Consider the following 21,127-nt stretch of genomic DNA (forward strand, 5'->3'; position numbering starts at 1 on the left):
CCTCCTGCCCTGGTGAATGCACTGCTGGCATGGCTGGCCTGGTATCTGAAATCTTAGACAACTAATTAACAGGTTAACTGTTGGGTACCCTTTCAAGGACACATATCCTATCCCAAGAAGGTCAAAAAAGGCTCTTGGAAGGGTCAATCCAGTCAGGGCTTTGGGGACTTCCCTGGCAGTCCAGTGGTTAGGACTCTGCACTTCCACTGCAGGGAGCACAGTTGGGAAATTAAGATCCCACCCCCCCCCCACCCCCCACAAAAAATAATAAGTCAGGACTCTCAACAGAACATCTTGTCATCCCAATTCTCCTTTACCTAAAGCTATATGTTTACTTTTTGGAAAAAAAAAAAAAAAGGAATTTGCACACCCAAAGCTCTGATTTGCCACTCTAACAAAGAAAATCATCACAAGAAAAAGAAGTCTTGCTTCCATTTAAGTTCCTTATGCTTCTTATAACTACTTAGTCTCTCAAATTTTCAAGAAAATAACTTTTTTCTTTTTCAGTTGCATTCTTTAAGAACATACACAATAGCTGGTTCACTTCAGCACGGGGTAGACACTACTGGAAGTCCCTGTTCTGGTGTATCAACCTTAAAAGCAGGTTAATACTCTTACTCGCGAGGATCCAGGGTGGATCCCTGTGCACTAAGCACAAGCATGTTTTAAAGCCATAGAGGGAAGGGGAGTGGAGATGGATCTACCCAACGACCCCATGACAAGGTCCTTCTCCCTGGTCTTTGTTAATATTAATACAAAAAGACAGGAAGGCACGTTTTTCCTTTTTGTTCTTCACCTTTCTAGTCTTATTAATATCTTTAAATCCAGTCAATTTCAACTCAAAACTTTCCACTAATGGGGGAGGGGGAAAGGGAAAAGATTTGTGGCTGCATGTTTAAGAAAGAAGCTGAATTCATCACGGTGACAGGGGAGAGTGTTGGCAGAGATCTGAGCTATTTATTCTTTTAGGAAAATCCTATAAAGAATGACACAAGGAAGCCTCTATCTGCAGTCTTGTTCATCACACTGGTGAAGAGTCCGATAACAGATGTATGCAGGAGCGTGATTTAGTGCCAGGAGCTGGCCCCTGATGTGTATTAATACAGCGGCAAAGCGGAACGCACCTCTCTTCATCACTCATTTCTATAAAAGAGGTGGAATCCGAGATGGCCCGATGTTAGGCAGAGCAAGCCCATTTGTTCTATTGACTGATGGCGCGGGCTTGGGCTATGTCCTTCACCTCCATGGGGCACTCAGGTTGTGGATAGGAAAAGAAAAAAAGAAAATGTTCAGTGAAGCAGGCCTTAGTCAACAAGTGAGAGGAGCTGGGCTCAGCAGGGGAAATGTTTAAGGCTCAAGTCTTCTTAATACCTCCCAGTACTTTCCTGATTTGAATATGGAGTATGGATTGTGAACTCTTCTCAGCAGTTCTGCTCTTATCAGCAATTAAAAGCTAAAAACATAAGCTAGACATTAAGGGGGAAAAAAAGAACAACAACAAAAAAAAGAACAAAAAATAGGGGAGACTACGTTTCACTGCCTCTATTAATTCCACAGACTGGATGAAGACCTGAGTTTTGACGTGGAATCATGGTTTGGAAGCAATCCTGTCATATACAAGACCAAACACCTGCAGTGTTTAAGAGGGCAGCTTGAGAGTCATAGGGAAATTGGACTGAATCTTGGTCTACAATTTATGAACCATGTAACCTCAGTGACTATTTTAACCTCTCTAAGCCTCAATTTTCCCGTGTGTAAATTGGGAATAAAAAACAGCATCTCCCTTATTAAGTTGTTGCAAAGGTTAAGTGAAATAATTCAGATAAAATGTTCAGTTCATGGCATGGCCATGTGAAAACTCACTTAAAAAAAAAAAGCTTCCTACAACCATCAGAACTGTGATTGAGACTGTTCAGTATGAACCACTACCAAGTAGCCATGCAAACAGAAGCTCACACAGGTCAGTTTCAGAGTATGCTGAAACTTACTAAGTTAGAGAGAGAGCAGTTTCTATCTGTCTGAGGTCTACTCTTTTACTCAGGTATCAAGTGCTCTGATCTATATATTATTGGGCTGGACAAAAAGTTCGCTCGGGTTTTCCCTTAAGCGATAATGGAAAAATCGGAATGAACTTTTTGGCCAAACCACTATCTATTTTCTGAAGAGAATAAAATAATTTATGATATACTCAATTCCCTCAGAGTGAATTCACCATCAGCAAGAAAATAACCATAAGTACTTCTGATAGGTCCTACAAGCAGATACGTTCTTTTTAACCAGAGTAATTTATCCTAAAATGTATTACAATGTATAAAGTATTTCCAATGATAACTAATTACATTTAATTATCTTAACTCCAAAGAAAAATATCTACAGACACCCAATATTCTTGATGATATAAATGATGATATAAATATATAATCATCCCCCTTTTTTCATCTAAGGATAACATACATACAGAGCACCTAAATCAATGAACCTTTATATGTGCACATACTCATGTAATCCCCACCAAGTTCATGGTATAAAGCATTTCCAGCATCACAAAAAATTTTTTCATGTCATCCTCTGGTCCCTACCCTACACTGACCGTAATTACTATTTTGGTTTCTATAGCTAGTTTTGCCCAGAAAACTTTTAAGTTTTAACTTGAAAACTTAATTAGGAATTTCATGACTAGGAAAATACTAGCACTCTACTAGACATTAGAACAGTGATACTGTATTGTACTGTACACCAAACATGAAAGTAAATAAACCCGCGCAGCTCCTTTACTACTGACTAAGCTGCCAGCCTGCCAGGGTTTTCCTTACCACACATCTAACTTCCTGTCTGTGCTGCAGCAGGAGTGCAGATGACTCCAGATTGCTGACGGTGAAACACAGGCATTCAAACTCAAGAAAGCAGAAGACAGTGAAAAAGCACAGACTTTAGGGTCAGAGAGACTTCAAGCAAATTACTTTTCACATTCTCAGTTTTCCCACAGAAAATGGGAATAAAATGACCTACTTTCTCATAAAGGTGAGATGAGAAGGTGTATAGAACATATAATTTAGTGCCTGACACACAGCAGGTGGTCAATAAAGGATAACTACATATCTAATTACCAGCATTTGGGCTGGACAGTGACGCCGTGGCCACAGGTTTCCGTTTCCTCTTGATGTCACGTGAACATGGGGGCCCCAGGTGTATGTTTGCCGGTCTGCAGATACGAGGAAGAAAAAATACTGCTTTAACTGGGTGATTCTTATTGTAAGACATTATGTTCAGCCCAGGTGAAACCCCTCACCCACTACACACACACACTAACAAAACGGGCACCACCCTTTGCCATCAAGTGTCAGTACAAGATTCAGAATTAATCCTAACTTATTCTTTACACACAATGTATGCCCATTTAAACTTATTACCTGAATTCAGAACAGACATCCAAGATTAATTTCAATAAATATGTGCTTCATTACATGCTAGTTTTGTACAATTATTTTTCATAAAAACCACAATTGTTCTAAACTTGTTAATGAAATACTTACTCCCAAGTGGTAATATATTGAAAAGTTTAATGCTGCATGAACACAGATATTTGCATAGAATTTTAATAGCAGGTTTAACCCTTCTATCAGTATAAATCTGGATTTCTAATAGTGACTGTATCACAAAATAAGTTTAGTTTCTGTGATTTTTAAAAGTAATAATTTATGTGCTAATAATAGGTTCCCTGAAATAAATATTCTGCTTGTTTAAAAAAGAAAACAGTAAGAACGTCAAAGCTAGAAAAGCAAAAGATTCTCTGAAAGGCAGTGGACTTAACACTGAAATTTTTGGCAGGTTATTTTATATAATTTTTATTTTATATTGGAGTACAGTTGATTTAATATCTGTCAAGATGGCGCCCACCAGAGCAAGACCCAGTTTTACTCACAGCCAGTCCCTCCCACCAGGAAGTGTCTACAAGCCTCTTATCCTCATCCATCAGAGGGCATACAGAATGAAAATCACAATCACAGAAAACTAATCAAACTGATCATATGGACCACAACCTTGTCTAACTCAATGAAACTATGAGCCATGCTGTGGAGGGCTAACCAAGACAGACGGGTCATGGTGGAGAGGTCTGACAAAACGTGGCTCACTGGAGAAGGGAATGGCAGCCACTTCAGCATTCTTGCCTTGAGAACCCCATGAACAGTATGAAAAAGCAAAAAGATAACACTGAAAGATGAACTCCCCAGGTCGATAGATGTTCAATATGCTGCTAGAGAAGAGCAGAGAGATAGCTCCAGAAGGAATGAAGAGGCTGAGCCAAAGCAAAAACAATGCCCAACTGTGGATATGCATGGTGGTGAAAGTAAAGTCCAATGCTGTAAAGAACAGTACTGCATAGGAACCTGGAATGTTAGGTCCATGCAGCAAGGTAAATTGGAAGTAGTAAACAGGAGATGGCAAGAGAGAAAATTGACATTTTAGGAATCAGTGAACTAAAATGGACCAGAATGGGCAAATTTAATTCAAATGACCATTATATCCACTACTGTGGGCAAGAATCCCTTAGAAAAAATAGAGTAGCCCTCATAGTCAACAAGAGTCTGAACTACAATACTTAGATGTAATCTCAAAAACGACAGAATGATCTCTATTCATTTCCAAGGCAAACCATTCAATATCACAGTAATTCAAGTTTATGCCCTGACCACTAATGCCAAAGAAGCTGAAGTTGAACAGTTCTGTGAAGACCTACAAGACTTTCTCGAACTAACACCAAAGATGTCCTTTTTCATCATGCAGAAGTAGGAAGTCAAGAGATACCTGGAGTATCAAGCAAGTTTGGTCTTGGAGTACAAAATAAAGCAGGGCAAAGGCTAACAGTTTTGCCAAGATTATGCCCTGGTTATAGCAAACATCCTCTTATAACAATACAAGAGATGACTCTACACATGGACATCACGAGATGGTCAACACTGATTTTAGACTGAATATATTCTTTGCAGCCAAAGATGGAAAAGCTCTATACAGTCAGCAAAATCAAGACTAGGAGCTGACTGGATCATGAACTCCTTATTGCAAAATTCAGACTTAAATTGAAGAAAGAAGGGAAAACCACTAAGCCATTAAGGTACGACCTAAATCAAATCCCTTACGATTATACAGTAGAAGTGACAAATAGATTCAAAGGAGTAGATCTGATAGACAGAGTGCCTGAAGAACTATGAACAGAGGTAAATGACATTGTACAGGAGGTGGTGATCAAAACCATCCCCAAGAACAAGAAACACAAACAGGCAAAATGGCTGTCTGAGGAGGGCTTACAAATAGCTGAGAAAAGAAGAGAAGCAAAAGGCAAAGGAGAAAAGGAAAGATATACCCATCTAAATGCAGAGTTCCAAAGAACAGCAAGGAGAGATAAGAAAGCCTTCCTAAGTGATCAATGCAAAGAGATAGAGGAAAACAATAGAATGGGAAAGACTAGAGATCTTTTCAAGAAAATTAGACATACTAAGGGAACATTTCATGCAAAGATGGGCACAATAAAGAACTGAAATGGAATGGATCTAACAGAAGCAGAAAATATTAAAAAGAGGTGGCAATAATACACAGAAGAACTATTAAAAAAAAGATCTTAATGAACCAGATAACCATGACAGTGTGATCACTCACCTAGAGCCAGACATTCTGGAGTGTGAAGTCAAGTGGGCCTTAGGAAGCATCACGATGAACAAAGCTAGTGGAGGTGATGGGATTCCAGCTTGAGCTATTTCAAATCCTAAAAGATGACCCTGTGAAAGTGTTGCACTCAATAGGCCAGCAAATCTGGAAAACTCAGCAGTGGCCACAGGTCTGAAAAAGGTCAGTTTTCATTCCAATCCCAAAGAAGGGCAATGCCAAAGAATGTTCAAGCTACCGAACAATTGCACTCTTTTCACATGCTAGCAAGGTAATGCTCAAATTCTCCAAGCCAGGCTTCAACAGTCTGTGAACTAAGAACTTTCAGATGGTCAACCTAGTTTTAGAAAAGGCAGTGGAACCAGAGATCAAACTGCTGACATCTGCTGGATCATAGAAAAAGCAAGAGAATTCCAGAAAAACATCTGCTTCACTGACTACGCTAAAGCCTTTGACTTTGTGGATCATAACAAACTGTGGAAAATTCTTAAAGAGATGGGAATACCAGACCACCCTACCTGCCTCTTGAGAAACCTGTATGCAGGTCAAGAAGCAACAGTTAGAACTGGATATGGAACAACAGACTGGTTCCAAATTGGGAAAAGGAGTACGTCAAGGCTGTATATTGTCACCCTGCTTATTTAACTTTGATGCAGAGTACATCATGCAAAATGGTTGGCTGGATGAAGCACAAGCTGGAACCAAGACTGCCAGGAGAAATATCAATAACCTCAGATATGCATATGACACCACCCTTACAGCAGACAGAGAAGAACTAAGGAGCCCCTTGATGAGGGTGAAAGAGGAGTGTGAAAAAGCTGGCTTAAAACTCAACACTCAAAAAACGAAGATCACGGCATCCGGTCCCATCACTTCATGGCAAATAGATGGGGGAATAATGGAAACAGTGACAGACTTCATTTTCTGGGGCTGCAAGATCACTGCAGATGGTGACTGCAGCCATGAAATAAAAAGACACTTGCTTCCTGGAAGAAAAGCGATGACAAACCTAGACACTGTATTAAAAAGCAAAGGCACTACACTTAGCCAGCAAAGGTCCATACAGCCAAAGCTTTGGTTTTTCCAGTAGTCATGTATGGATGTGAGAGTTAGACCACAAAGAAGGCTGAGTGCCCAAGAATTGATGCTTTTGAGCTGAGGTGTTGGAGAAGACTCTTCAGAGTCCCTTGGACTGCAAGGATATCAAACCAGTCAATCCTAAAGGAAATCAACCCTGAATATTCATTGGAAGGACTGATGCTGAAGTTCCAATATTTTGGCCACCTGATGCAAAGAGCAGACTCATTTGAAAAGACCCTGATGATGGGAAAGACTGAAGGCAGGAGGAGAAGGGGATGACAGAGGATGAGATGGGATAGCATCACCGACTCAATGGATGTGAGTTTGAGCAAGCTCCGGGCGATGGTGAAGGACAGGGTAGTCTGGTGTGCTGCAGTCCATGGGGTTGCAAGAAGTTGAACACGACTGAGTCACTGAACAAGAAATAGTTGATTTACAATATTGTGTTAATTTCAGGTGTACAGCAAAGTGATTCAGTTATACATATACATGTATGCATTTTTTCAGATTTTTTCCATATGGCTTATTATAGAATATTGAGTTCTCTGTGCTATACAGTAGATCCTTGTTGACTATTTTATATACAGCAGTGTTTATATGTTAATCCCTAACTCTTAATTTATCCCTCCCCCCAACCTTTCCCCTTTGGTAACCGTAAGTTTGTTTTCTATGTCTGTGAGTGTGTTTCTGTTGTATAAGTATAGTTCATTTCTATCGTATTTTAGAGTCCACATATAAGTGATATCATATATTTGTCTTTCTCTGACTTACTTGACTCAGTATGATAATCTCTAGGCCTATCCATGTTGCTACAAATGGCATTACTTCATTTTTTATGGCTCAGTAATACTCCAGTGTGTGTGTGTGTGTGTGCGCGCGCATGTGCGCACAGTACACACGCATCTTCTCTATCCATTCCTCTACTGATATACATTTAGGCTGCCTCCATGTCTTGGCTATTGTAAATAGTGCTGCAATGAACACTGGGATGCATATCTTTTCAAATTATGGTTTTCTGCCCAGGAATGGGATTGCTGGACCATATGGTAATTCTATTTTTAGTTTTCTGAGAAACCTCCATATTCTTTTTCAGTGGCTGCAATAAGTTACATTCCCACCAACAGTGTTAAGAAGTTTCCCTTTTCTGCATACCCTCTCCAGCATTTGTTATCTGTAGACTTTCTAATGATGGGCATTCTGACTGGTGTGAGGTGGTACTTCACTGTACTTTCAATTTGCATTTCTCTAATTATTAGTGATGTTGAGCATCTTTTCACATGCTTTTTGGCCATCTGTATGTCTTCTTTAGAAAAATATTTATTTAGAGCTTCTGCTGATTTTTTGACTGGGTTGTTTATTTTTTTGATATTGAGCTGCATGAGCTGTTTGTATATTTTGGAGATTAATTGCTTGTTGGTCACTTCACTTACAAATATTTTCTCCTGTTCTATGGGCTGTCCTTTCATTTTGTTTATGGTTCTCTATGGTATGCAAAAGCTTTTAAGTTGAATTAGGTTCCACTTGTTTATTTTTGGTTTTATTTTCATTACTCAAGGAGGTGGACCCAAAAATATATTGCTGTGATTTAAGTCAGAGTTTTCTATGTTTTCCTCAGAGTTTTAGAGCATCGATATCTTACATTTAGGTGTATAATCCATTTTGAGTTTATTTTTGTGTATGGTGTTAGAGGATGTTCTAACTGTACACGTAGTTGCCTAGCTTTCCCCACACAACTTATGGAAGAGACTGTCTTTTCTCCATCGTATATTCCTGCCTCCTTTTATCACAGGTTGATCACAGATGTGTGGGTTTGTTTCTGGGCTTTTTATCCTGTTCCACTGATCTGTATTTCTGTTTTTGTGCCAGTACCAATACTGTTTTGATGAGTGTAGTTTTGTAGTATAGTCTGAAGTCAAGGAACCCAATTCCTTCAGCACTCTTTTTCTTTTTCAGGATTGCTTTGGCTACTTGGGGGTCTTCTGTATTTCCATACAAATTAAAATTTTTTGTTCTAGTTCTACAAAAATGCCATTGGTAATTTGATAGGGATTGCACTGAATCTATAGACTGCTTTGGGTATACAGTGTTTTGACAATATTGATTCTTAAGAACATGGCATATCTTTCCATTTGTTGTGTGTCATCTTTGATTTCTTTCATCAGTATCTTATAGTTTTCAGAGTACAGGTCTTTTGTCTCCTTAGGTAGGTTTATTCAGAAGTATTTTCTTTTTGATGTGATGGTAAATGGGATTGTTTCCTTAATTTCTCTTTCTAGTCTTCTGTTGTTAGTATATAGAAATTCAAGAGATTTCTGTGTATTAATTTTGTATCCTGCAACTTTACTGAATTCCCTGATGAGCTCTAGTAGTTTCCTGGTAGCCTCTTTAGAATTTTCTATGTATAGTGTATGTCATTTCCAATTTGGATTCCTTTTATTACTTTTTCTTCTTTGATTGCCATGGCTAGGAGGCTGGTATGCTATTTCATTTCCCTGCTTCCTCCTTCCTCTCAACCTAGACAGATCCTATCCCTGATTAAAGGAGCAAGCTGAGTCAGTCTCACATCTGCACACAGCTTTCCTTGAACACTCTAGGCCTCATCAGCCATGAATCATTATTTAACTGGTGTATATGTATCTGGTTTCTCTAAAGAGGCTAACATCCTTGGGAACAGGGACCATGTTTACATTTATTTCATAATTTTCCAGTGACCTACCAACTTCAGCACAAGGCACACAGCTGACCCCCCACTAAGTATCTGTTGACTAAAACAGATATGAATTAATAAAAGTTTTAAAAACAAAAATTCTCAATTGTACACTTACGGGGGATTCAAATGGTAATTTTTTTAGCCATGCCGCACAGTTTGCAGGATCTTAGTCCCCTGGCCAGGGACCAGACTCTGGCCTGCGGCAGTGACAGCACTGAGCCCCGACCACTGGACCACCAGGCAGGCCCTAAAATGGCACATTCTGTGTGATGATATTTTAATACAACTTTAAAAAACACAGCCAGAGTACAAAGCATATACAAAAGACTCCAATAAAATTATATCAGATGAACTCCTAATTGGTAGTCCTAGCTGGGGAATCAAGTCTCATGGCTTAACAGCCTTAAAAATGAAACCTCACTCAAATCTAAGAGAATCTAGTTAGCAAGGCAACAAGACTACTGTTGAATAGGCAAATTTTCCTATCCAGAGGTCCCCAATCTGGCAACTTCCACAGTTTAAAAACATATGGGCATGTGCACCCACATGCTTCCCTCTCGCCCTCACACACACGTATACTCTCTCTCTTTAAACAGCAAAAGCTTAAGAGTCAATTCAACTTATAAACAAGAAAAAATAAGAATTTGACTGAAACCATAAGAAATATTTCAGAATGCAAAGAACTCTACAAAAGGCAGATATTTACAATATAAAGCCTATGGTCCAAAAAATTCCACCTAAGTCACCTTTTATTGATCATTCGCATCTATATGGCAAAAGACTGTAAGTGAGGTACTCCATGAATAGTTAATTCTGAAACCCCAAGTGAAAGGAAAGTATAAATGTGTAAAATAGCGGAAATGATCCATTTTTTATACCTTATGGAGTTCTGGGAATAAGTCTAAATCAGCATGCCGATTTACTAATAAGAAACACGTAAGACAGAATGTCAGAGGTAGACAGGTCTAAATGTAGACGTATCAATTGCCTTTGAAGTCAAAGACAGGCAGAAAAGAAAGTGACACTACAAATTTTGTTTCTCCTCAAAACAGAGAAGTGTATAGAACAGAGCTTCCATTTTTCCCACAAGCAAGGTGCTTAAGTAAATACTATCCAAGCCCTTTGTTCTAGTTCAATCAAAAGTGAAAGCGAAAGTCGCTCAGTCTTATCTGACTCTTTGCAACCCCACGGATAGCCCACAGACTTCTCCAGGCCAGAATACTGGAGAGGGTAGCCGTTCCCTTCTCCAGGGGATGTTCCCAACCCAGGGATAGAATCCAAGTCTCCCACACTGCAGGCAGATTCTTTACTAGCCGAGCCACTGGGGAAGCCCAGCTCAATTGTGCTTCTCCTAAAGACCCAGAGGAAGAGAAAAGTCAAGCAAAGGGAAACAGTTTACAGCCATGCTCCTTTCTTCTTTACCTTAAGCTCACTGAAGGACTCACTAAAATGTTTCAGATTAAACGTTAACCCCATTTCTTCAAACTAAACAATGTTATTAGACATCAAGACAGTGGCTACCCTTGAGCTGTGGCTAGTGGAAGAGGGACAGCCACTAGAAAAGGCTCAGGCAACTTGCGGGATTCTTTCTGGAAATGTTCCACTTCTGGATCTAGATGCTGGGTTACTTGGATGTGGCTTCATGAAAATTCATCAGGTGTGTATTTCTTCGTACACTTCTCTGTATATATATTATCCTTCAATAAAAACTTTTTTAATTAAACTTTTTTAAATTAAAAACTATTGCTTCTTCAAGGTCAATGTTTATGAAATGCTAAGTTTTGACAGATACAAAATAACAATCATAAGAAAAACACTCAAAAGCGTTTTAAGGTAGTAATTCTCAAAGTATCAACTTGAGCTAAACAAAGCAAATACTGCCTTTTATTTACACGCCATCCATCATTTCACAGCTCTGTGTGCTTGATATATGTCAAGAAGATGGCTGAGGGCACATATTATCACTCTTTATGGACCTAGTCAGTAACATTTATCCCATATTTTCAAGGAATGACACATTTTGGAATAAAATTCTTTACATTTTAAACCATTTTAAATGGAAATGCAATGGTTTTTTTAAATGCTTATTTTAGTAAAATGAAAATAAGTATTACTTGCCTACTGTTCCGGAGAAGGCAATGGCACCCCACTCCAGTACTCTTGCCTGGAGAATCCTATGGATGGAGAGCCTGGTAGGCTGCAGTCCATGGGGTGGCTAAGAGTTGGACACGACTGAGCGACTTCACTTTCACTTTTCACTTTCATGCATTGGAGAAGGAAATGGCAACCCACTCCAGTGTTCTTGCCTGGAGAACCCCAGGGACGGGGGAGCCTGGTGGGCTGCTGTCTATGGGGTCGCACAGAGTCAGACATGACTGAAGCGACTTAGCAGCAGCAGCAGCCTACTGTTCTACACATAGTTATCCCCTGCAGTATATAGTGCAACATCCTGAGGAGGCCGCTGTGTGCTCAAGGTGGTCCTTGCAACACCTGCCCCCTGGGCCTTGCTTCCTGAATCCCCCACTGGTCTCTGCTCAGCGATGTTGAGGGCTTCGGGGTTAACTGTCCCTACGTTAGTTAAATGACTTCCGACTGCTAAAGCCTTCAGCCTGTCACTTCTCTGCAGTAAACGGTCTACTTCTACCATCTCATTCCCACTCCTAATTGTTACACCTTCAAAATTCATAAATTCCTCTTAGGAAAGAACTGGAGGCTTTCTGAAACCAGACAGCACGGTTGAGTAAGTCAGTAACCTTATTTTGTCATAAAAGTATGTAGTTCTGTGTGGACTGTTTCCTTTCTACTCAGGAGGGGAGTTTTGCTCCTTTCACCGTTCACTGAGTTTCTACCTGGTGGGGGAGATGATATGGTGGTGAACAAAACAGTCTCTTCCCTAATGGACTTTATAGCCTGGGCCCACTTCCAGAAGTACAGCTTCCCAGTTACAGAACCTGTATAGAAAGGAACTGAGGCAGCCCTAAAGAGACATCACGCTCACTCCTAAAATTCAGGTTAGTGCTCCTTCCCTCTTAAAACATTTCTCTTAAGACCATTTCCAGGTGGGAGAGTCATTTCATAAGAGGCAGAATAACTTCACAACTTAGGGCTGAGTAACAACAAAAATTGTGTTGTTTTCACTCTGACAACGTCACTGTCTCCCAAGACAGGGACTGAAGAGGGCCAACACTCAGGTGAGGAGGTATCACAGAGGGCCAGGGAACGGTGTGGGCTTCCCCTTCTCCTGGCACGCAGACCCCGATCCTTATCCACTGAGTGGCAGAAAACTTAACTACATTTCTTTTTTTAATTTTAACTCTTTTTTTTCCTTTTAAAGAGCAGTGCACGTTGCTCTTGTATGGTGAACCATGTCCTGTGCGAGGAGGGAGGGGCTCTTTCAATTACGCAGAGGCAAAAAAAGGCTAAGTACTAGTTAAGCTAAAGCCACCACCAAGTTAAAACTCCCTTCTCAACTGAAGTGATATATGGTTATGTAAGAAGAAGCTTTTACAAAATACACATCTCCCACCACGCAGGGATGGAAGAAGAATCTGTAATATGTTTATTTTGAAATTCTACCTCAGGTAATTCTGATAAGCTTCTACCTACTGTGAAAATTACTGAGCTAAAAAAAAAAAACCCTCCCAAGGCCAAGCTAGTCCATAAAAAAAATCTAAATATTTAACTTAAAGAATAAGAGAGTGATTAAATGAATATAAATGTAGATGAAAAATATATTTATTATTCCCCAGTATGCAAGCAATTAACCCAGAGAAAAGACAGGCCACGTTCGCTCTGTTCGTCTGATCTGGGCCTCAGTGTTCCGGGCACTGCTTCTTTCACAGCATGAGTGCTAGGTCAGAACTTCTCCTAAAAGCATCACATTCAGCAGTATTTGCTGAAAAGATCTGGGGGTGGTGCGGGTGGAACGAACATTAAAAACATTAAATGCACTCTTTAAAAATTCTTACTTCAGGAAAAAAAATCACTAAATTCACATTGTAACTGTGAAGGTGAATGCTGAAGATTAAAAATTAATTGAAAGAGTATTCTGTATATTCACACGTAAACACAACACGTCTATTTTATTTTTTACTGCAGGTAACTAAAAAGATCAGGTGAGTTGTTAAAACTGCAGTGTTACTTAGGAAACTGGGCAGGTCACTATGTCCTTGGGGCAGGAATGTACTTTTAGGGGAAGAAAAACTTACTTTGAGAAATACATGCATGTTTAATAGAACCAATGTTGGCAAAAAATAAATAAATAACTGAAGTGACTGCTTTAGATTTAGAACAAAGATGTTTAAAGTCATTCCTAAGGAAAGAAAACAGTCTTCTGTCAACAGCAAGCTAATTTTTAAGGAATGGTTCACCTTCAAAAAGCACTCATTTTAAAAACTCACTGAAAAGTTCACGTTTTGGTATGAAATAAAAATAAAATTTATTTTAAAAAGACATTTGCTGTATTTTTCCTTTAAAACACACAAATAAGTAACATCAGGAAAAAACTATTGATATTTCTAAGGACCAAAGGTCATATACATCATATATTCCAATTATTCTCCTCAATTACTAATCTATTCACCTCAATTATTTTTAACAAAAATTTATGGAGGCCTACACTGTGCTGGGTGCAGAGGTTACACACAAAATGACTGAGCCAAGGGCCCGTCCACCAGGAGCTCACAGCAGAGGGAGGGAGGCCGACGCATAAGGTGATACGAGACACTGAGCTGTAATCAAGGAGCAAGGAAAGTGAGGGGGAGAATGAGGGAAAAGAGGAGGAAACCTCAGGAGTACAGACCCCTCCTCACATGTGATTTTACCTTCAGGGTTAAGTGACATTTATTAGACACCCAGTCGGGGAAATATATCTTCACAGACTTGCACGTTTGACAGGACCCAGGCCTATGACGCCAGAAACAGGACTGTCGCAGTGAGGAGAGAAAACCACCTCCCGATCAGAGGACACAAAGGAGGTTTTAGGAAGAGATCCTGGCAATCCCACTCGTGTTTTCACTCAAACCAAACCTTCAGCAGTTTGTGACAAACTGCTCGCCAGCACCTGAACATTCTCTGTAATCTACTTACTTCCCTTTGCTGGGCGAAGGCTGGCATCTCATGCCACCCACAGGAGCAGAACAGTTTCATATCCCTTGGAAGGATGGGTATATTACAGTAGCAAAACAAGAGAGAGAGAAAATGCTTTCATCATTCCATACCTGGCAGTAAGATGCCAGCTGGCTGAGAGCTGCTATAAACAAGACAGTCCAACAGAGGACAAAAGATTCCAGAACTGTGCACTACAGAATGCGAAGTCCCGGTAGGAGCGGGCAGCCATATGGATTCCTAACACATGACTGAAACCAAGCGCTGAAGAGGTGAGCTACTGTGCATCACAGCATCCCCAGCAGATAGAGGACTAATAAAAGGTTCTTTCCCCTAAGCCCTGAGGTAAAACCTGAGGCTGTTTACTATGGCTCCAAAGGTCAAAATTAATAGCATGAATTGAGTCTTCTTTTCGCTCTTTGAAACTCCTTGTCGAGTGGCACAGCCAGCTGGGCACACAACTCTGATATGCAGATCATAGCGTTTGTGAACAGATAAAATGAATTACAATGAGTGCAGACTATCATATTTCAACTAACAGGAAGGTCTCTCCCTCTTTCACCCAAGCACTGTCCAAATGCCTTCTCTTATAGTCCACTTGGGGTCATTTTAAACACCTCAAGAATCTATACTAAATATTCGTTAGCAAATGACTCTGGAAGCCAACTCAAGGTTTGTAAAACGGCAGTTATCCTTAGAACAGGGTAGTGTAGTTAACTATATAACAAAAATAAGTATTAGCTACCAGTATGCTAAATATTCAAGTATATTATTTCACTTTGATCCCGACCAGCCCCCAAAATATTGATATTTTCATTTTCAAGGTGAGGAAATTGAAGTACGGGGAGATTAATTCTTTTGCCCAGGTAAAAGCCAAGACTCTTATCTGAGTCTGCCTCAAACTAATATGAGATTAAAAACTTAAAAGAAAGAATAAAAGAAATGGTGATATACTACAAAGTGATCACCCAAAATAGAGGAAAGATCAGGAAAGTCGAAGAAACTCAAAACTGCCTCAAGATATTCAAAAACTACAACCGGCGACTTGTGCATCATACAAAGAGATGTAGCAATTTATAAGTTCCAGTTATGGTTCTCTAAGACAATAATGGTTTAAAAAAAAAAACTACCTTTCAATCAATAAATCTCTCATTTTGGAAAAAGCTGCCTACAGCTCTAGTTCCTTATTACCATCTGGGGCTGTGTCCTTGGCAGCAATACCAGCGCGTCTACCGGAACACCAATCACACCATCTGCTGTTTGAGCAGCAGCAATTCTTAGCACGGGCACCCGGTCTTACTACTTTAATAGCAACAGCCCAATACCAGCAACCAAAACAACCAAACCCAAACAGCTGGCTTACGAATTTTATCTATATACACCCTGCTCACGATCCAGCTACCCACACACTCACCCATCAACTCTGCCCATTTGCCCACCACTAAGTGCTGGACCCTACTGCTCTCCTCCTCACCTGCAGCAGTTCTCCAATGCTAAGAGAAGCCCAGCATTGTCCCTTCTGTACAGAACTGTGCTCACAACACCCAAGCACAGGACAATTATGAAATGGGCTTTCCCGTTAAGTGCATTACAAAGCATCAGTCGTAAAACCATATGCATTTCGGGCAATAGTTTCCAACCCTGGCTGCATGTTAGAGACACCTGGGAGCTCCAAAATACTGCCAGTGCCTGGGCCTCATCCCAGGCCAATCAGATCAGGATCCTGCCAAGTGGGGGACCAGCCTGGATATACTTTTTTTTTTTTTTTTTAAGCTTCTCAGGTGATTCAAAAGTACAGTCAGGGCTGAAAACCAGAAAACTTCAGTATTTCTAGGGTGGTATTTCTGAAAACCTCTTAGCCCACAAATGAATTAGGTGGTACAAAGACCACAAAGGTTCGCTCTCACTGCACCCGCCATCTGCGTGGTATTAAAATGACACATTGATCACATTTCTCTTAAAATCACTTCCCCATTATGTCTTGTTTATGGCAATGGAAAGGTAACAAGAGAGTACCTTGAGGTCACTCACTGCCCCCAGCAGCCCCCAAGCCTCCCTTGGAGAAGGCTCTAGCAGTAAGGAGGTGCTTGAGGAACCCTCCTCTCTCGCAGCTGAGTGTTTGGGGGGGAGTTGAACTGGTCCCATCCAGGCAGGAAGCAGCCTCAGCTCAGTAACCCGACAGGAGGAAACCTTCACAGTTCAGGCATGATCATCAAACTCTTTGTGCTCTTACAGGAGAGTAATTATAGGCATGTGAAAAAAGGGAAGCACTCCCCGAGGAACTCTTCCTCACATGCTTCCCAAGAGGCAGTAGGGCCATTAAAAATTCCATGATGAAGAGGAAAAACAGCCTGGGAACAGCCAGGAGGCAATACAGCAAATTAATACACCAGGCCTCCTCGGGGAAAGCTGTGATAAAACAGGAAACACTGCTCTCTTCGCAAAATAAAATTATACCGCTAATGATAACATAGTCACCACACACACACGCACAAATCGTTCTAATGATGGGTGTGAAATTCCCAATGCTGCCCAGATGCTTTGAAAGGAATCTTTACAGCAAATAAGATGGAACAAGAAAAAGACAAAATTTCCATTCGAAACCGTTTTTAATGTGGTCACTCACCGGCCTCTTCCCTGCCACCACTGCTCTTTAACATCCTTCCCTAGGTGCCAGGTTTTGTTAAATGGTCCATTCTTTGCAAAGCCCACCATCCATTTCTGATTCTGATAGCACCCGTCAGCCACACTGGAGCTAGGCTGCTCCTTCTCTGCTGACCCCTTGCCAGGCAGGGACCTTGCTATTAAGGAAAACAGGGAGCCCCGTGGGAAGTGACTCATCACCCACATTTCCTAAAACCTGTGGAGGTCACTTATGCTGACCATTTCCCACAGATCGGGGGTTCCCAAACTTTATTGCTCGTGCGCCCTCATCAGTAAAAAAAATCTGAACACTCCTTATATATGTAATACATACACATAAAAATATGTGCTGCTAGACTAATATATGTATAACTTAAAAAAAATTTTAAAGCATAAGATAATAAATAAATGTAAGTTTAAAAATGTTCTTCCCGTGCCCCAAAGAACCTTCATGTTTGCAACCCCGCTTTGTATCCACTGACCCAGGAATGATGCCAGGCAGGACAAGCATGAGCTGTAAGTGTCCACACTCTCCCATCCTGCTTTCAGCAACAGTCTGAAGCAATAAGCACTATTTCCACAGAGCTGAGTGCACCAGAAACACAGCCTCGGCTTCCTTATGTTTCCAAGTCTGAACGGCTTGGAAGAGAACCACAAGCACGGCCGGTAAGAGAACAAAGATAATGATGTGGATAATGAGATGCACAAAGAAACACGAAGCTCACACCCACTCCAACCAGGATGAGGCCTTAAAGGCAACAGGAGGCCTGACAAAGGCATGGATATACCAATCTCAGCACAGCTCAAGGCAGCAGAAGTCCGGGGAGGAGGACAAATCGTCCACTTTCAGTATCTGACATGACATGGTTTTACTCATAGAGTCTTCCTGAAGAGCACACGTGGACATTATTTTATTTGGTATTAAAATAAGTAGCTGGAAGGCTGCTTTCCTATGGACTGAAATTTCATCTTCCAAGACAGCCTGAGCACTACCACCTCTAAGAAAATCTCCCTGAGCCTGAGTGAGGAGATGCTCTTCTGAGTTGCTATCACTCTGGTGCACACAATACCTGTCATTCCTAACTGTAGTTGTCCATTTCTACACCTGACCCTCCCATGAGGATATAAGCTCCTTTAGGATAGTATTAAATATTTAAACAAAGTACCTGGCACATAATAAAGTGTAAGGAAGTGAAAGTGTTAGTCACTCAGTTGTGACTGACTCTTTGCGACCCCAGGGACTGTAGGCCACCAGGCTCCTTTGTCCGTGGGATTTTCCAGGCAAGGAGGATACTGGAGTGGGTTGCCATTCCCTTCTCCAGGGAATATGTCCCACCCAGGGATTGAACCCGGATCTCCTGCATTGCAGGCAGATTCTTTACCATCTGACCCACCAAGGAAGGTTTCCAAGGAAGGCTTCCCAGGAAGGCACATAGTAAGGACTCAGCAAATGAATGAATGAATGATGGCTAAACAGCATGCAACTAAGAAAAGGCCTTACAGTAGTTTACTAATATCCCCTAATTTTCCAAGCTCTTACTTAACACCATGCGTGATAGTCTCTTTTTTCAAAAGATTTTTCCTACTGAAATACTACTTTTCCAGTAGAAGGTCTGGCAGGCGGTTATAGTGCAGAGTTCATTATTATAGGCCATAGTAAATATCCTAACTATATCCATGAAAAAAATCATTTCTTTGTGCAGCCTGCCCCCCAAATCTATGAATATATCCACTTAACAATGTGTTAGGAAGAATAAAGAAAAAAAAATCATTGGAACCTTGGAAAGAAATTCTTTGTGCCACGAGAAATAATAAAAGTTCTATGGTTCAGCCTATTAGCTGCTCCTTATGTGCAATAACCCACTAGGGCATGCCATCATAGAAACCATATTTACTTTGCATTCACCCAACTTGAGAGAATGTATATTCAGAGGCACTGATCTCATTCTGCTATGCAAGTGCAGGATTTATCCTGACAAATTCATACTGAATGCCCCGTAAGCGCCAGACACTGTGTTAGGCGTGGGGGACGGACGTATCAGGGAACAAGACAAGGTCCCAGCACTCTGAAGCTTATAGTCTAGTGAGAGACAAGGGGAAAAGTAAGAAGAAAAACAAAACAACAATAAAGTCATTAGAGACTGTAATTAAAGCTCTAAAGGAAAGAGAGAACGAGCGGTGAGAGGTGCAGGCAGGCGCTTTTACACAGGATAGCCGGAGGGGGTCCTCCCAGAGGAGGTGGCCCCAGCTGGGGTGAGAAAGAGCCAACCACAGGAAAAGCTCTAAGACGGCAGTCCAGCAGAGGGAACACGTGTGAAGGTTCAGCGGCAGGAAAGAGTTGTGAATCTGAAGAATAAAACAGAGCTCCCAGGCACAGCTGGATCTCTCTCTCAGTGAGGAGGAAGCAGTCTATGAAAGGAGGCTGGACAAGAAGGCAGGAGTCAGATCACAGAAGATGAGTCAGAACTTAGGTCAAAGCTGAGTTTTTAAATCATACAGTAAGCCAAAGGACCACAGGAAAGATAACTTCAACACTCTGCCTCAGTTTCTGCCTCTCTAGAACAACTCCTGACCTCAAAAAGTTGTTGAGAGATCAAAGTAGACAGTATACACTAACATACTTTAATCTGAAAAGGCTTATAAAAGGACAATAGTATCATCTAGAAAAGACAGTCACTAGGACACTATTACCTGGCAGAGCAGTGCGCTGGTGAACATCTCCGGTGAGAAGCATCAGCAAGAACATCCAGGGAGTAAAGGGGAGAGAGAGGATTAAACTGCAGAATAAATGAGATTATTTCAGTAAGGCTTACATGAAACAGACCTGATCCTAAAGGGCTACCTGCTGCTTGCTTACTTTTCCCCTTTGATTATTCAACTCTCCTGTCACACCACAGACACCGTTCAATCAATCTGTGCACAGTCAACAGTGTGCCCACAAATGCAGCGTGACTAATCGAGCCAGCCTCAAAAACAGGCTAGTCCTTGGTAAGCAGCAATTTTTCACAAACTTCTGATACATAATAATTACTTAAGCGGCAGAATCCAGTACTTTCTAACTGACATAAAGGGAACTTATGCCTACTGATTTGCAGCCCTTGTTCCCAAGAATACTAGCATGAAATTACCTTGTCCTTATCCTGGCAGATGTTTCCAGTGAATAACTGGTTAGCACAAACCAGCAGCAGTGTAGTGGAAACAGAACTAGATTAAGAATTAGAATATCCAACGTTTAGTTCCAGCCTACCACTGAGTTGTCATATACTAAAAACTACAAAATCTCTTTGGGCTTTACCATCCTCATCTGTAAAACAGATGTATCACTATCTGTCTTACCTATTTCATGGGATTACTGTGAGGGCTACATAAAATATTACTTTTGGTTTAGAAAGTAATTTCAGTTTCTTATCTGTAAAACACCTATTCGCCTCAAAAGGGGGTTGTAAGGATCAACTGGGAACTATATAAAAGTACGTCACTTTATGTTGGCTAGCCTTCTTTGGATTTTTTTCTACAATAAATACTCCTCCCCCCACATTTCAGAAATAAATATATATGAATACTAGAAGAACAGCGAATGGTGTTAATCATTTCAAAAGAACTTAAAAAGTACACAAATTAAGCAACTGTCTGTCATAGAGGTTCCAGTTCCAGTGCTGTATGACTTTGGGCAAATGGTTTAAACCTCGTTTGTAAATAATCCATCTCATCTGTAAATTAACAGATCTGGATGAGATGATCATCATAGGTCTCTTTGCCTTTAGATTCTGATGCAAACACAATTAATACTCTAGCGTCGCAGTTCCCAAGCTGTAGTCTCTCACATTCCACCTTAATGACCATCTACCAGCCACCTGCTCTACTGCTTGTTTCATATTCTCCTGCGTATTAAGCTTTACTCAGCATTGTCATCACTATATTTCTGTG

The 21,127-nt window shown here is 40.8% G+C and overlaps 1 protein-coding gene across 16 annotated transcripts in view; it reads right to left on the bottom strand.

Moving 5' to 3' along the window:
* GPATCH2L (G-patch domain containing 2 like) overlaps positions 1 to 21,127 on the bottom strand; it is a 58,303-nt gene that overhangs the window by 5,479 nt on the left and 31,697 nt on the right. For 3 of the 16 annotated variants that reach the window (XM_044924708.2, XM_044924706.2, XM_044924709.2), the window contains exons 8-9: positions 19,892 to 19,977; positions 3,108 to 3,202 (exon numbers count right to left, since the gene is read on the bottom strand). In XM_044924708.2, coding sequence (XP_044780643.2) covers positions 3,108 to 3,202; positions 19,892 to 19,977 — 181 coding nt within the window. Of the gene's footprint in view, positions 1 to 1,124; positions 1,253 to 3,107; positions 3,203 to 19,891; positions 19,978 to 20,328; positions 20,405 to 21,127 lie in introns of those variants that run through there. The other 13 variants (XM_044924710.2, XM_044924716.2, XM_044924717.2 and 10 more) reach the window with 9 other exon arrangements.

This window comes from Bubalus bubalis, chromosome 11 (genome assembly GCF_019923935.1).
Source record: "Bubalus bubalis isolate 160015118507 breed Murrah chromosome 11, NDDB_SH_1, whole genome shotgun sequence".
Lineage (NCBI taxonomy): Eukaryota > Metazoa > Chordata > Mammalia > Artiodactyla > Bovidae > Bubalus > Bubalus bubalis.